We start from the raw sequence: 16067 nt of genomic DNA on the forward strand, positions 1-16067 counted from the left end.
CATTGTATACATGTAAGCCTTTCTCGTCTGTGGACATATGGTCCCTACCTGCTTGTGTCATGTTCTGTGTGCCTTTGAGTAATGCGTTGGGGCTTTTATAGTGCCTGGGTGAGACATAGGAGTAGTCCACCCTCAGAGAGAATGTATACCTCTTGGGCGTCTACTCCAGCAAAGCACGAAACACCACCCTTAAACTCCGAACATCAAGAACCTCCTAGATGACAACACCAGTTCTCCCACAATTGGGTCAGATTTCCCTGAGACTATTTTCTGTGAACTTCTCTAGTCAATGTTCTGCAGTTTTATCAAGAAAATGTATTCAAATTGCCCCAAAAAATAACATTATGTGTAAGGAACTTCTTGTGTAATGTGTAAGTAAATATATCAACAGTGATCTGAGATAAGATAGTGAAAAGGATAAAGTTCAACATCATGTACATACTATTATGGGAAATAATAGTCACACTAAGTATAAGCTTACATTTAAAATAACCACCTGTCTGAATTACCACGTTGTAGTGGTGGAGGTGTTTCATGTGTCTCTGTGATCCCTCTTGTTGAGGGCAACTACCCCTAGTAGGGTCTCCCAAGGCAAACTGGTCCTAGGTGAGCCTGAATAATTACACAGGTCCACCATCCTGTGGACCCACCACCTGCAGGGGGAGCCACTGGGGATGGGTGCAGTGTAGATCGGGTGGCAGCCGAAGACAGGGGCCTCTGCAGACTGACTGTCAGCTACCAAATCTGACTCTAGGAAGATGGATGAATGGAGAAAGGTCAGCTAGGGTCAGCTGGCATCTGGCCAAATGCCCTGGTGATTATTGCACATGCGCGATATATGTGAACAGTAATTGTGTGTGGCAATGTGTGCTTTTCATGTGGCCCTCATTTCCACCCCACAGTCAGAAGATCTCTGACGTTTCCGTGGTGTATGTTGGGTGTTTGCATTGCCCTTATTGTGTGCTCTGTGATAGACTGGCATCCCGTTCAGGGTGTCCCCTGTATTATGGAATTATGGGGTGGGCACCATCTGAGCTGGAGTCCTGCTTCAGTCCCACGGAAGGGTGACATCACGGACGTGACTTATGAACTGTAACATCGTGGGTGCAGCCCTCAATCTGCCACCCTACACAGGCCGGCATGGAGAGCAGACTCATTGATGGACTCTGGCTTTCCCCTAGACCACAGTTCACACCTTGCCTTTAGCAAGCAAGACCATGCATTCTTTCAGAAAATGTTAGCATGCCCGTGGGGGGTGGGCACTAATTGACCCTGGACCCCGAGGTTTTTTTTCCCTCCCTACTTGGGAGTTTTCGGTTCCTCTCCTGCGTGGTCACACAGCTTGCTCTCTTTCATTTCTCTTTCCTTTTTTATTTTTGTATTATTTTGTCTTAGTGATGCAATGTGTCACAACACACCCACGTATAGTGCCTTGGGTCTACGCTGTTATGAAAGGCGCTATATAAATTGAACCGGAGAAAAATTGAGGTTCAGATAAGCTGTACGTTGCTGTGCTCTGTCTCAGTATGACACATGGCTGAATATCATCGGCACGGCAGATGTGAAGCGCCTGGAAGCAGACTTGGCTGCAGGTAACACCTGTGTAACCTTGTAGTGCTGAGCCCACATTTAACAGGTTTTACGCATAGGGATCATTGATCAGCCCCTAACACTAATTAGTCAGCATTAAGCCCAAAAAAAAAATCAAGAATTTCAGAAGGGGTGACATTACATCTATATTTAAGACCTGTCATGAAGACCGACAAGAACTGCCTGATACATTTCGAAGTGTGCTTCCCTTGGGAACTAAACACATAACATGGTAATCAGGTGTCACATAGCGTGAGGCGTTTCGTTACCATTACCACAGCTCACACGTCGGTCTGCCCCGGCGGCTTCACGAGCTGCTCGGAAGGAGACGAGAATCGCAGGGCCTAGCCTTAGGCTAGAGAGCCGCTCGGAATGAGACGGGGCATTGTCCCACACAAAGACACAAGGCCACAGATCCGGGTCAGCTTGTGTCTATCCCACATTTGGGGGAGGTAAGGATTCTTCGTTTTTAGAAAAAGGAGTGTCACCTGCCCGCGGCTTTTTCATTTGTCTTGCTACCTTGAAAGCATCAATAGCGACATGTTCCAGAAGGTGAAATGCAGATTTTTAATTGCCGTAATCAAATGCCCAGTAAACCCCAGGCCCGACCATGGACACAAAGTCAGAATAAGTGTAGGATTACGTATCAGTTATAGGAGTAAAGAGAACAAGGAGACAAAGAAAAAAAAAAATCTAAATCTTATATCCTTTTCTGAGATTGCAACCTGCCCATTACACTAACTGAAGTGCCGATAGTGTGTTTATAAATGGATATACTGCAAAGCATATGGAAATGCACTGCCGATTCAAATAATCCCAGCAGGGACCATCACTGGAATATTTGGGGTGCAGATTATGATAAAACATTGCGTCCTACATTTTAATACCCAGAGAGTCCAATATCTGAATGCTGCAGGAACACCCTCCTGTCTCAGCCCCCCCACCCAAAATCAACAGCGACACCGGAAACTAATTTCTCCCTGACAATGGCAGCTGGAACATGATCAGATCCCATCAAACCAGCAGAAGCAACGAGAGCTGAAACTCCTGAAAGATAACGCTGAGAACAGGCTCTGACAAAACCGAAACAGAACACCACACAGCTATAGAATTATTCATGAGCCCATACCAGAGGGCTTAAGGTAACACCCTCCTACTCATTTCAATCTCTCATGAGACACTGTATACTGGGGACACACACAAGACAATAAGACAGGATTCAGATTGTGCACAGGCTCTTGGGGGTCATAAAATACAATCAATCAATGGGTCAGTGTGGTTACCCAAGGTCATTTCAGGTTATACATTATGTAAAATCACCCTTAAACCACAACTTTAAGCACAGAATATCCAGGATCCACTTATACAAGCACACGGCCAGGTCGTTATTCAAGGGAGCAACAGTACCACCAGAGGATATAAGACACAAGCAAATTGCCACGTACTTTGTAATCTCAAAGTTAAATTGTTTAACACAGACATTCCTAGTGTCCTGCACAGAACCCTTTGCCCCCCCACCTCTAGGGGGGCATAAGTTGCTATGTATGCTGCCATCTATTGGACACCAAAGAAACTGCACTTCTCCCTCATGCCAAAGCAGTCGGTTTAAAACGGCATTTTTATTTTTCAGCCTTTTTTGAGCAGTTACAGTTTAAGACGACATAAAAAGAGAGTTTAAAAAAAATTTTGGGATAAAAGTACTTCAAAGGCAAGGTGTTGCCCCATAAATAATTTCATAAATTTATAGGTTTAAATTTAAAGTTTGTGCCACTTCAGCACCATCCAGGAGGGAGGCTAAATCCACAACATGCTAGGAACGATTCTTGCTGACCCAGTGGTACCGGTCCACACGCGGCCCAGAGAAGGCAAAGGAAGCCCTGAAGTTCTTGAAGGGCTTGTTCTGCAGGTAGTACCCAGCCGTCTGATGCTGCTGGTACCCATCGCCAGAGTAGATCTTCCTCTTTGGATAGAGAGCCCAGGACTGCGCAGCTGGGATGGAGAATTCGCTGGCCTGTAGGAGACAAGACAGTGTAAAACAGAACCAAGCGGACTATCCACACCAGCCAACTGGCATTAGGTGGCGCGTGGTCAACACCAGGGGTGCTAGATTGGTACATGATCTCTGAATCCAGATTTTGGATCTCTGATCCAAGATTCAGTTCCTTCTGTGGATTTGACAGGAACCATGAAGTCTATGAGTTACAGGCACCTTAAGTAGCCACCATAGAGCTGGCAGATGCCAAGGGTCGTTGGCCCACCTGGTAGACGCTGTTGGGATTGCTCACGGTGGGGATGCTCTTGTGCTCAGAGAGAGAGCTTCCACTGCTAAGGCTGCTGTTCACGCTGCTGTTACAGGTCCCAGACTCCTCGTCGGAGCTGCTCCCGGAGTGATAATCTGAGGATGCCTTCTCCACCGCGCTGTTAATCCAGCGGGAGAACTCGCCGTCGTCCCGATGGCTCTCCAGCGGAGCCACACAGAAGGGGGAGCTCTTCTCACCGTACCTTTGTGGTAATAAACCAAATCAACCTTAGATCAAAGAGCCACAGACTTGAATAGACCATTACAAACAGGCAGCCTGTTACCTGCATGACACCTCAAAGGGATCCACCCAAATGGTCATCTCCTTCGGCAATCCCAGGTCATCATAGTCTATGTCACTCCGTCTACAGGCTTGATCCAAGACTGCATCCTTGCACTGTGCTTTATTCATCCTCAAACATCTAGATGAGATCAAAAACACTAGAATGTAGTAATGTGAAAGCTTCAAAGTATGCCAATACTTTATATGCAATACTCCATACTAAACCTTTAATTAGAGGCCAGCTGGTTGCGTGAACTTGGGTATCGAATAAAGCTCACCGAAAAGCCTGACCTCTGCTCGGGTTGTCCGGGTACCAGTGGCTCTTGTATTTCTCAAAGAGAACCGACGTGAGTTCCACCGCGAACTTCTCCCTGCTGCGCCGGTCCAGCTTCCCGTGTTTCTTGGCCAGTCTAGTGATAAAGAACACAGTGGCTGCGATTTCCTCCTTCATTCTCTTAAAGAACCTAGTTTTTTTTATTTAAAAAATATTAAGTACACGCTTTGTTTTGCAACTCTAGTAACAGTAGTTACTTTGGTTAGTATTCGATTGACCACCATAAACAAACGCATAGGCGTTTTTACAAAGCGCTTCCTACGTGTTTTATATATAAAAATGCGTAAGGGCAAAACAGGTGGTACGCGTTAACTTTTGCATCACCTGTGTCCTATTACTATTTTGTCTCTTTTATTTGCGTAGAGCCGTAGAAAGTTCAAGCAGGATAGCGATTGCAATACTAATAATTGTAGCGTTTTCACGCTTGCACGGGTTCTTAGGTTTCTGATGTCTCATTTGATTTCCCGGTAACGCATAATCTTTTAATTAGATGTTGAGGCTTGTCCGCGTTAGGATTAAATGTACTTTGCATAAATATAGTTAAATTTAGTTTGTAGAGTTATTACCATTTAAATTGGTGGGGATGCTGACGCAGTGACATTTCTCGTATAAAGATATTTGCGAATGACAATAAGAACAATTCCTGGAAATAGCCAGACTATATGATCGATTGCAAACGAACAGAATTGTTTTCTTCTGACCTCAAATTACCCCACTTGACCGGTATATTTCTTCTTCCAAAGTTAAAAACTTGGGTTTTGTGCTTTTTTTCCGTGTATGTGAGACGAACGTGTTATCGGTAGCGTGACCAGTCGAATATATATATTTTTTTGTTTGTTTTTTTGCCCGATCCGGGTCTGTAATAAAACAGTTGCTGTCACAGTCCCACCGGACCGGGCTCCTGGCCAGCTGCTTGTTTCCAGAGGCTACACTGACCTCTTCATTTCCTTCGTCCTACTCTGGGATTCATGCCTTTTCAATTTGAAAACTGTGTTTTAACCGTCCCCTCGGATCATTTCTTCATACCGTCAGTGTCTGTCTAGTCTGTGCAACTTTTTTTTTCCTATTTAAACTTTCCCTGGTGCTCCTCTTTGTTAAAGAATCCATCTTGAAACAGTTTCACATGTACACACACAATGGATTCTGGAAAGTAAATAGTGATTTGTGTTTGTACCGTGTTGCAACATGGTGTAATGTTGCAGCAGTGAGCGCAGACTTTCAAAATTGACGTCGAGATCCTGGTGAGATCGTTGGGGTTATATTTTGTGGTTATTTTTTGTGCCACACTTTTGGTGTGGCAGACCAGCCTGGTGGAGTAGCAGCATTTCTGGCAAAATCACTTTCATTCATTGATGAGTAGGTTTGTAAAGGTGTGGAAAAAGTTCAGGAACTTTCCATTACGTGGGAAGTTATGCTGGGGAATTCTGGAAATATTACAATTTGGAAACTTTCCATGGGAATTAACAGGAAACTTCTCAGAATTTTGCAACCCTATGAATGATCCCACATTTAAGCGAAAATCAGCTTTAAGTTAGTCCAAAGTGCTGGTAACAGGGAGGGGGGACTGCTATGGGGTGATCCATTAGATCTATTATACACTTAATTGTTTGGTTGCTTAGCAAACACATCACCCCCCTCCCCCAGCAGAATCCATGCTGAAAACTGTATTCAAGAGCCCGAGTGGAAACAGATGCACCTTGACACGCTTTGATCTCCATTTGTTTACGAGGCTCGATCATGCAAACCTCACACAACAGAAGCTGTTTGAATGGCTGTGACTAGAATATGTCCCAGTGGAAGATACGTCACCAGCATGAGCTGGAGGGATGGAAGTTCAGCCCTCTGTGGCACACATTAGTTCCAATTATCAACCTATTATCACAAAGAAAGGACTCAGACTGCATGACTAACTCTCAGTGGATTTATATTAATCTCAATTACAATGGCAGAACTCACTTTGGGTTCAGGTACCACATAAAAGGAAATGATGACTGTTATTAAGAATACTGCACGAGGTGTCTGACCTCCAGTGTGCCTGGATGATTTACGCGTCTTACAGGTCTGGGCGTGAACTGACACCAGAAGTGTTTTATTCAGGCGTTGATTTCATGGCAGCTGTGTAATCAAATGTGCTTTGTGTTAGAAGTTATGGCTGATGTGCTTGTGGATGCAGGAAGCTTATGGTCAAAAATGGAGACATCTTTGGGCAATGTGCAGTTTATTGGTCCCCAGTGGGAAATTATGTTTTCTGATTGTGAAAATTTTAAGGAAAACTTGTAAGATCTGTAGTGCATGTGCAGGGGGCATCACTGATGCCTCACATCTTTGGGGTTTGAATTACACCTTGGCACTGTGTGTGTGTGTGTGTGTGTGTGTGTGTGTGTGTGTGTGTGTGTGTGTGTGTGCGTGTGTGGAGTTTGTATGTTCTCCCTGTTTCGTGTGGGTTTGAATCCCCATTAGTGTGGATGCCCCCAGCGCAAATGGGTGTCCAAGTACCCCAGTTTCCTCCAATAATAATAAACCAATAATCATAAACATGACCGGCATCCTTACTGTAATTAGCCTATGGTGTATTTGTCTCCTGGAAGGGACACATCTTAGGTGTACATCTGACTGTGCTGCCTCCCACCCTGAGGAGGATAAATGACTGTGAGAGAGGCGACTTTATTAAACCCTTACAGGAATGTTGACATTTCAGCGACAACATTTAACACCATTTAATTTGCATCACAACAGGCATGTTTAAAATTCAAATAAGATAAAAATGTATGAGTATCATAATAATGTTCAAATAGTTGCTAGTATTGTGCAAGTAAAGTGCAGGATACATTAACGGCTCTCCAGACAATGACGTGGACTGTTTATAAATGCAATGGTAGTCGGTAGGATCGATTTCCTGAAACAACCCTCATTACAGCAGAACTGGGTGAGCATGTAGATGCTCTGCAAAGCAGCACATTGCATGGGGGAAGTTTGTCATTATCCATAATGGAGAGCAGTTTATTGCTTATTCTCTTCTCCACCACTCACTCAAAGGTGTCCAAGGTGGAGCCTGGAATGGAGCCGGCTATTCTGATTGGCTCATTCAGTCTCTTTCTGTCTTTTGCTGTGATACTGCTTCCTTAGCACACCGCTGCTACGACAAACTGCTCGTAGATTTCCAAAATCTTGTTGCACATTGTGAACATTATGCAATGGTGCTTCATTGACTACTCAAAGTTCATGCAAGTATCAAATAATATGTTTCAGCCAGTGCTGGCAGGTCACTGGCAGAGCTTTTAAACAGCTTGTCTCATATGCAGTGCAGTTAGCAGATTGTTGTGCTGCTGTTACAGTCACCAACCGCACTGCTGCCACAACTTACTTACCCAGATAGGGTCGTTGGGTATGTGGGTTTTCACTGTAATTCTCTAATTAGATTACTAATTGGAAGATTGATTGGCCGACAAGTTCTCACACCTTTGTTACCCCCAAATCCTGCATACACACTGGGCAACCCTGAGCTAGAAGCTGCTTTGTTAATCTCTAGAAGAGTGTATGTGAAAGGAATGGAATTGATATTAAGCTTATAATTTGATTTTTAGCATTAATAATCTGAAGTTGCATATGCATGTAAGCTACCAGTCAAAAGTTTTTGCACAATGAGATTTTCTACATTTGCATGTTACTCACTTAACATTTACTAAAAATACTCTCAGTATTCTTTGCTAACAAATAAATTTACAGTATGTTTCACCATTTGAGTACCTTTCTTAGCAAGAAAATGTCATATCTTTGATTCACCAAAGCAACGTACTCTAGCAAGTATAACAACATAAAAAAATTCAAGGCATTCTTTCCACAAGGGATGTGAAATGCTGCTCTGTTTTATAGAGTTTCGTAGAGATAAAACAGATAATTAGTGCATTTTCAGTCAGTTTAATGGACAGCCTAGAATTTGACTACTGTATGTCATCACCACACACCCAGTTAATAGGATGTCAGACATGCACTGTTACAGACTCTTTTCATGTTATAAAGGAAACTTGTTTTTTTTGTCTTATACGTTCATTTATAGTCACAAACTACAAAAATGAAAAATCAGCAGCCTATGAAATAGAAAAGTGGTGAAAAAAGAAAAAACCTGTGATGTGCAAAAACTTTTGACTGGTTACGTAAGTGTGTGTTTGTGTGCGTTTGTGTGTGTGTTTGTGTGTGTGTGTGTTTGTGTGTGTTTGTGTGTGTGTGTTTGTATGTGTGTTTGTGTGTGTGTGTGTGTTTGTGTGTGTTTGTGTGTGTGTGTTTGTGTGTGTGTGTGTTTGTGTGTGTGTCTGTGTGTGTTTGTGTGTGTTTGTGTGTGTGTTTGTGTGTGTTTGTGTGTGTGTTTGTGTGTATACAGTACATGTGTGTACATGTGTGTCTGGTAATGAAGGGATGTAAACTAATCAGCTTTTTAATGGGACTGATATGACTATGAAGTCAAATCTAACAGCATCATGATCACAGCATGGAAGTCATGCACACAAACCTTTCTCAGCCAATTATATAAAAATCCTCTCTTGTGCCATTTGCTACTGTACAATGTGGAGAAGTAGAAGTGGGGAAAAAAGCTTTAAAAACCCACAGTATTAGTCATAAGGAGGCATGGTGAGGTATATGAACCCCTCGTCTGCCGTGCCACTTCCTGCCTCCCCGTCAGGTCACTGGAGAGCTTCCATCCATCCATCCTTCATCCAGGCCCCTTAAAACAGTAAAGGCACACAGCCGCTTCCCAAAACCTTCTGCAGCTTAGAGTAATGTCCCTGTGCGTTCATTCTTACTCTGTAAGCCTTGATGTAGGTGTTTGCGATTCATGCAACCTATAGTATGAAAATTGTACAAAGACACTGGGCTCATCATGAAACAATGTTGCAGAAGGTGCCTGTGCTTATTTCCCCTTGAGAGTAATAAGTGGAAAAACAAGGTATTTCGGGTATGATATCATTTACTTAAGTTGTATTGTGTCCTAAATGGTAATTGCTGTCATTTTTACATATTCTCTTGTATAATATGATGTCTTCTCTAAAGTAACACCAGCTCCGACCATAATCATAGAAGCGTCAGAGTAAGCTCTGTTCAACCACATATTGGCCTGACAATTTCTTAAGTCTAGTTTCTGTGGTAAATTAGTTCGGGTTGTTAGTGTTATGGGGTCACGTTAAACAGGGCGTTTAATGTATCGGGCTCTCTACAAACACAGGATTGTACGTTTATTTTATAAAAGCGTTCTATCGATATAGTTTTGTATATCAATCACAATTAAACGTCCTGATTTGCAATAATTTATAACTGCTGGAACAATGCAATATCTAGGTCACAATTGCAGCGGATTTCCGTTTTACAGTTTTGCGCAAGCTTCAGTCTACACACGGCTCATAGAGCTTTCCCAAAACCAAGGTCACGACTTCACCGCGTTAATCCTCGTCAAAAATAGAAACTAGAATTCCTCTTACATTAGGCAAAGTTGCCAAGACCAATTTAAAGATACGCGTTAGTTTTTCGGTTCACTTAAAAAGTTATCGGTAATTTACGAGAGCAATATATGATTCCTCTGCCCCAATACCTTTTGTTGATTATTAAAGATTACCAAATACGTTACATTTTCTCTTAATATATTACGAACAAAGTTTCTGAAACTAATTTAGCCATTGGATTACACTGCAACTGTTTCCGTCGTCCCTAAGGGTATTAGAATTATTTTAATTTGCTTCGCCAATAAAAGTGGACAATAACAGCAAGGCAGTATAGCATAGTAATAATTTATCCTATTAGTCAGTGTGCAGCCATGTTTTAAGGTTTTGCAGCTCAGTCCTATTTTTCCAGAACAAAAAGCTGTCTTTGTTGCATGACTATTTTTCCTCATGGGAAATGGGGCGGGGGTGGGGGGAAGTCTGGTTGGTAAACAGGCAGTTTGGGCATCTTCTCAAGTAAGTTCTCCCCGATGTTTGACGTTGTGCTTTGATCAGACACGTTCACTTGCTCCCTCCCAGCCCATAAACACGCCAAATTACCGCCGTCGGGACTTGCGGCTCTAGTCTGAGCTCAGTGGTCTTTCCGCTCCGGCGAAGTAAAACCAGCGGAAAAACCGCAGGATGCTGCTTAAGCGGCCGCTCAGCGGCAGGCAGTAGTTGCGGTGCGTGAATCGGTATGAAATTATGAAGATATTGTGACATGGATTTTATGAAACTGTTATGGATTGTGGTTTCCATACTCTGCTGCTCTTGTTATGCATCTGAGCTGTTCAGTGGTGAGTATAAACCACATGATTTATCGTCCCCGTCAGAGTTAAGCGGTGATTTTTATATTTCATTCTCGATTTATATTATTTTTAGCTGAACAACAAGACAGCTAAAAATTTTATTGCGTTATCCGCCCCAGTTGTGGGTCTGGTTTGAAGACTCAGCTACTTAACTTTTCAGCATAGAAATTCAAAAAATACTAGATATCTCGGCTTGTTTTTTCATTGAGTATTTAACGCATAAAGGAAGTTCGTGGCTCAGCAGAGGTGTCAGTGTTGAACATCCTGGAGCAAAGTCGCCCCAGTGTGGCGTAAGGAAGTCGGTATTTTAGGCAATTTTTTACAGATATGTGTTGAATGATTTTCATTGCCAATGTCTGTTTTATCCCGTGAGGATGGATGAAATTTCTTTTCTAAAATTCTGCTAACATTTATTTCAATAGCTTTTTAAGGAGATCTAGTTTGATTTCAGATTCATTATAAAATCCTATATTTTCAAACTTTTGCCTCCATGAAACTGTACTGGAATCGCACTTTAAGCTACCTGCCTGTACTTTCTGCAGGAATTTAAATTTGTTGCTGGCAAGACTGTCATTGTAAATTTTGTGATTTTAAAACGAAAAAAACTATTGCTTTAAATTGATCCGCTAAATGTGTATGTATGATTTGACTTTAATGACTATATCAGCTGTAACATGACTCTTAAATAGGAAAAGATTTATTGACTTGTTACGTTTTACCCACTAGAATAGATTCCTTTGTTTAGGTTCCCATCCTGCATGCGTACTTTTTTCCTGCCGCTCTCCATTCTCCAAGGTCAGCTCATTTGCCTGCGAGGCACGGAGCGGCCGTGCTACAGGATCGCGTACATCCCCGACGGCAGCGGCAGGCTAACCTTCGCCCAAGCCAGCCGAGTCTGCCGGACCGAAGGTGGCGAACTCCTCAGCGTCGAGACCGAGAGCGAGCAGCGCCTCATCATGCAGTTCATCCAGCACGTCCCGGCCGCCGAGGGCTACTTCTGGATCGGGCTCCGCAGGAGCCACGACGACCATGGGCTTGGCAGCGATTGCGGCGCTGACTATCGCTGGCTGGATGGCAGCCAGTCCACATTCAGGTATTAAGTAATGCTTTGAAATGATTTAGCAGTCTTAAAAAAATGTGACACATGACACAGTGGTTGTAGGGTCAAATCTCTAGAGAAAAATGTATATCCAAGGGGGCAACCTAGTGTATAAATCAGTCCTTAATGGGACTGTAGCCATAAAATGAACATGCCATTGCTGTTTAATTTATGAGTGCTTGTGGGCAGCATATTTACATAGGACTTGTTGAATGCTTTGCAGAAACTGGATGTTAGGCGAACCGTCTTGTGGGCAGCAGGCATGCGTGCTGATGCAGCTAGGCCCCTCGCCACCCAGGGGAGGGTGGAGCTTTGACAGGCTTCCCTGGGCCAATGGGGACTGCAGCTCCAGGAACCATTTCATCTGCAAGTACCCCAAAGGTGACAACCACTGCATGGCCGTGTGGGCAGGGACAGCCGAAGCCCAGTGTACCAGTGATGTTGGAAATAGGTTCCTTAGGTACTGGTGTGATGATGTTCTTTGTCATGTTTCCAGAAAAGCCCCAGAAGACGCTCAGAGCAGAAGAGGAGGGAAACACAGGTGAAGCCACTTTGCTGCTTCAAACACTAAAAGCCAGTCAGTGGTGGTAGATGCCTTACTGAACACCATCACGTGTTAAAAAGCACTTTTAGATCAACATTCTGCGAGCAGCGAAAAGCTGTGCGGCATAAGAAGCCATCATCAGACCATCATGGCGACACCCAATGGTCAGGAAGGTGCAATCACGTTGAGCTGACTTCTTTGTTCATTTAAATCAGGGGTCTCCAACTCTGGTCCTGGAGGGCGACCTTCCCGTAGGTTTTCTATCATACCTGGCTTCTGATGAGCCACACCTGCTCTCAGGTAAATACCAGGAACAGGTGTGGCTCATCAGAAGCCAAGTGGGACGGAAAACCTACTGGATAGTAGCTCTCCAGGACCGGAGAACCTGTCATTAAGTTTCATCCCTCTTCTAATTAAATGTCAAATTTGTACTCTTTAAAAAGCATCTGATGTCACTATATATATATATATATATATATATATATATATATATATATATATATATATATATATATATATATATATATATATATATATATATTAGCTAAAGATATTAAAACAAAATAGGAGAGGTTTTTTAAATTGTATGAGTTGTCCCCCCTTCATCCCTGACCAGAAGAGTGGTTATAACATACAACGATGGATGGATGGATGGATGGATGGATGGATGGAGTAGTTCTTATTGAATTTGCTGTATGGTTGTATGTTAGAACATGTCAGAAATCGTCTTTCCCTGAGACACTGCACTTGTCATCGAGTTCATTCTAAAAAGTTGTCCGTTAAAGCTCAGTTTGTCTTTTCCTCAGAAGCTCCAGCTATGACTGTCCTGCCAAATAACCCTCCAGTCACGATAAACACCGCAGAACTGGAAGTAGCGTCTGAATCAGCTGGTACTCCAGTGTACTCATCATTCACATTCCATCAAATCGAATAAAACAGGACGCTTTGCTTTCAGATTTAGTTTTTTTATTTATTTATGGATTTTTTATGGGTTTCATGCGATCGCCTTGATATTTCAACTAGAACAGTCGCTGAAAATGTCCAGTTTGCCATTTAGTCCATTTATTTCCGTTGTCTTTTTGAGTATGTAAGGTTCCTGTTCGGAGACTCTTGATTTTCCTCTCATCCAGGCCTTGGCACTGATCTCACTTACATCATCTGGCCCTCTGTTGTTCTCCTAATGTTCCTGCTGGTGGGTTCAGGAGTCATATGCTTCAGATACCTTACTGCAGGGTAAGAAATTCCCTCTGTTCAACACACTCATGAGAGTTTTACTAACACCAGATTGTACAGCAGTTAGGTCCAAGCACCTAGAGGAGGTGGACCCAATCAATCAGATGTCTTGGTCCTGCCTCCTCTAGTTTCTTGGAATCACCTCCTCTGCAATGTGATTTGTCAACACTCTCTTACAATCTGATTGGTTATATCTCTGAACCAATATTTTTTTCTTCTGCCTTCAGAACATTTTTGTGTAAGTAAAACTCCCTTGAGCGTTCAACACACTCCAGCAGCTTTCCCATCCAACCCACATATGTGTGTAGTAATTACTAGTGAATGAGCTGTTGTCCAATATAAGAGTGTGTCATAATAATGTATACTATCAGAAAAAAACTTACAATTTCTACCTTTGAGGGTACAATAACTTGTCACTGGAGCTGAACCATCATGCCAGTTGTACCCTAGCTGTACGATCTTTTAAGATGCAGAAATAGACTTGGGAACAGAGGTATGAAATCCAGGTCCAGAAAGTAAAAATCCAAACCAAGATTTAGTTTCAACCAGCCATTGGAGTGTAAAGAGTCACATTCACACTGTAATCAGCTGGTTGGTTGAAATAAATTCTTAGTCTGGATTTTTACTTTCTGGACCTGAAATTTCCACCTTTGCTGAGGAACATGTTTGTACTGTTGGGGGGTTATTACTGTTTTTGCTGCCTTGGGGAACAAAACTGTACCAGGGCTGTACCCCTTTTCTGGCAATGACTATACTGGTTGAGGTGTATGGGGTGATTTTATGTGTGTATTTGCCTGCAGGAGAAAAGCACAAGTGTACCGTGCTTCGCAGGGGAGTTTGGATGCCCACAGCCCAGGCACCAGGAGCCACATCGAGGATCAGAGTGTCACACAGCAGGTTTCCCCCAACTGCCCTCCCTCTCAGCCTCTGTCCAACGACTACGAGAATCTGCCAGCCAGGAACATAGAGAGCGGCTTTGTCACGAACGACATCTACGAGGCCTGCCTTGACCATGGACAGCCATCCTCTGAAACTGGATGGGTGGAAAATGAGATCTATGGCTGATAGTTGGCTGTTGAATTTCTGCAATTCATCCTGAACTGAGAGTGGACAGCACCCCCTAAAGGGTGGGGGGAGTTATTTCAGTACTGTGTGTATGAGCACATCTCATGCGGGTTTTCTGTCTTTGTTGCAAGGAGTTAAACTGAAGATAAAAGTCAAGCTCAAAGTGCGTGGGGTGGAAAATGGCCTGTGGGACTAATTGACAGTTTACTGTTCACATTGTAATTTCTACATTTCCTCTGGTGACTCCATACTGTGACACATTGACATGGTCTGCAAACACATAGTTAAACTTTAAGGGTTCACTAGAAAAGAAACCTGTCGATTCGTGGCTTTATCCACCCAAAACAGCCTCCTTTGTGTTTAAGCGACCTTGGGGTTCTGACATTTCATCTGCAGCTTGCTGCTGGACCTTTCACCCCGGTGGGAGGGAATGCCGTCACAGAAAGCTGAGCCACACCCCCCACAGTGCAGGTGCATGAGCTCGTCTCTAAAAACTAACGAGCCAGGAATGCGCCCAGCATGACATAAGCCAGCAGCATCGACGCAAAATAAACACCCAAAATATCACAGCTGCCATTTTTTTGTCTTCGTTAGCAAAAGATCTAAATTTAACCCTCAATACAAACCGGTTTGGATTTCTGCATCGACTTAAGAAATTTCAGGTTACACATCATTCAGTGTTCCCACAATACTAGTCCGTAATATGCCATTGATTTTGCATTGGCTTATAATCACTAATGAATGAATTGGAAAGGTGTGCTGAATACGCAATTGGGGAAGTCCAGCAACGCTATTCAGTCTGGAACAATGTTGTCACTCAGTTGAGTGAGTCATGGTTGGAAATGTCTTTGTGGCTTGCTGCAGGCCCCATCCACAATGCTGATGATATTAATATTTACGTCTGAGTATAATGAGCGAAGAGGGTGGAGTTCTGATCAGCCGCAACACGTAATGCTGGTTTGGCGGGAAAGGTAACATCTCGCAGGAATATTTCGATTCAATAAAGGCTGAAACAGCCTAGATGGGGTTTCCAGTAAGATGTTCAAAAGCCACCAAAACGAAGACCTTTTGATTACTTAAATATTTATGAAGCATAGACACGTCTCTTTGTCATTCCTTCCAACTACTCAGAAAATACAAAAACCATTGATAGGATAAAATGACATTATAATTATTGTATTTTTGGTGCAGCACGGTGGTGCAGTGGCACTTGCACCTCACACCTCTGGGATCTAGGTTCAAGTCTCCGCCTGGGTCACATGTGTGCGGAGTTTGCATGTTCTCCCCATGTCGTCGTGGGGTTTTCTTCAGGTACTCCGGTTTCCCCCCCACAGTCCAAAAAC

General features: G+C 43.2%; 2 protein-coding genes across 2 annotated transcripts; one reads left to right on the forward strand and one right to left on the reverse strand.

Annotated features, from left to right (window-relative positions):
* Window positions 1-3190: 3190 nt before the first annotated feature.
* Window positions 3191-4838, reverse strand: btg4 (B-cell translocation gene 4). The gene is made up of 4 exons (XM_048980937.1): window positions 4451-4838; window positions 4174-4311; window positions 3849-4092; window positions 3191-3601 (listed from the first exon to the last, which is right to left on the reverse strand). The coding sequence occupies exons 1-4, from the start codon at window positions 4621-4623 to the stop codon at window positions 3401-3403; spliced, it is 756 nt and encodes a 251-aa protein (XP_048836894.1). The 5' UTR covers window positions 4624-4838; the 3' UTR covers window positions 3191-3400.
* A 1610-nt stretch (window positions 4839-6448) lies between these two features.
* On the forward strand, window positions 6449-15820 carry laynb (layilin b). The gene is made up of 8 exons (XM_048981679.1): window positions 6449-6473; window positions 10431-10451; window positions 11579-11876; window positions 12106-12263; window positions 12379-12423; window positions 13233-13316; window positions 13557-13659; window positions 14460-15820. Exons 1-8 carry the CDS (start codon window positions 6449-6451, stop codon window positions 14722-14724), a joined length of 999 nt encoding a protein of 332 aa, XP_048837636.1. The 3' UTR covers window positions 14725-15820.
* Window positions 15821-16067: the final 247 nt, after the last annotated feature.

Source organism: Brienomyrus brachyistius, chromosome 17 (genome assembly GCF_023856365.1).
Source record: "Brienomyrus brachyistius isolate T26 chromosome 17, BBRACH_0.4, whole genome shotgun sequence".
Classification (NCBI taxonomy): Eukaryota; Metazoa; Chordata; class Actinopteri; order Osteoglossiformes; family Mormyridae; genus Brienomyrus; species Brienomyrus brachyistius.

What these genes read in the sequence shown, in the direction of transcription:
- btg4 (XM_048980937.1), bottom strand. Translation starts at nt 4,623, where the DNA reads ATGAAGGAGGAAATCGCAGCCACTGTGTTCTTTATCACTAGACTGGCC. An exon ending in AGCAGAGGTCAGGCTTTTCG is followed by an intron (nt 4,312 to 4,450) that starts GTGAGCTTTATT and finishes GATCTCATCTAG; the next exon opens with ATGTTTGAGGATGAATAAAG. An exon ending in CCCTTTGAGGTGTCATGCAG is followed by an intron (nt 4,093 to 4,173) that starts GTAACAGGCTGC and finishes ATTACCACAAAG; the next exon opens with GTACGGTGAGAAGAGCTCCC.
- laynb (XM_048981679.1), top strand. Translation starts at nt 6,449, where the DNA reads ATGGCAGAACTCACTTTGGGTTCAG. An exon ending in AGAAGAGGAGGGAAACACAG is followed by an intron (nt 12,424 to 13,232) that starts GTGAAGCCACTT and finishes TCTTTTCCTCAG; the next exon opens with AAGCTCCAGCTATGACTGTC. An exon ending in AGTAGCGTCTGAATCAGCTG is followed by an intron (nt 13,317 to 13,556) that starts GTACTCCAGTGT and finishes CCTCTCATCCAG; the next exon opens with GCCTTGGCACTGATCTCACT.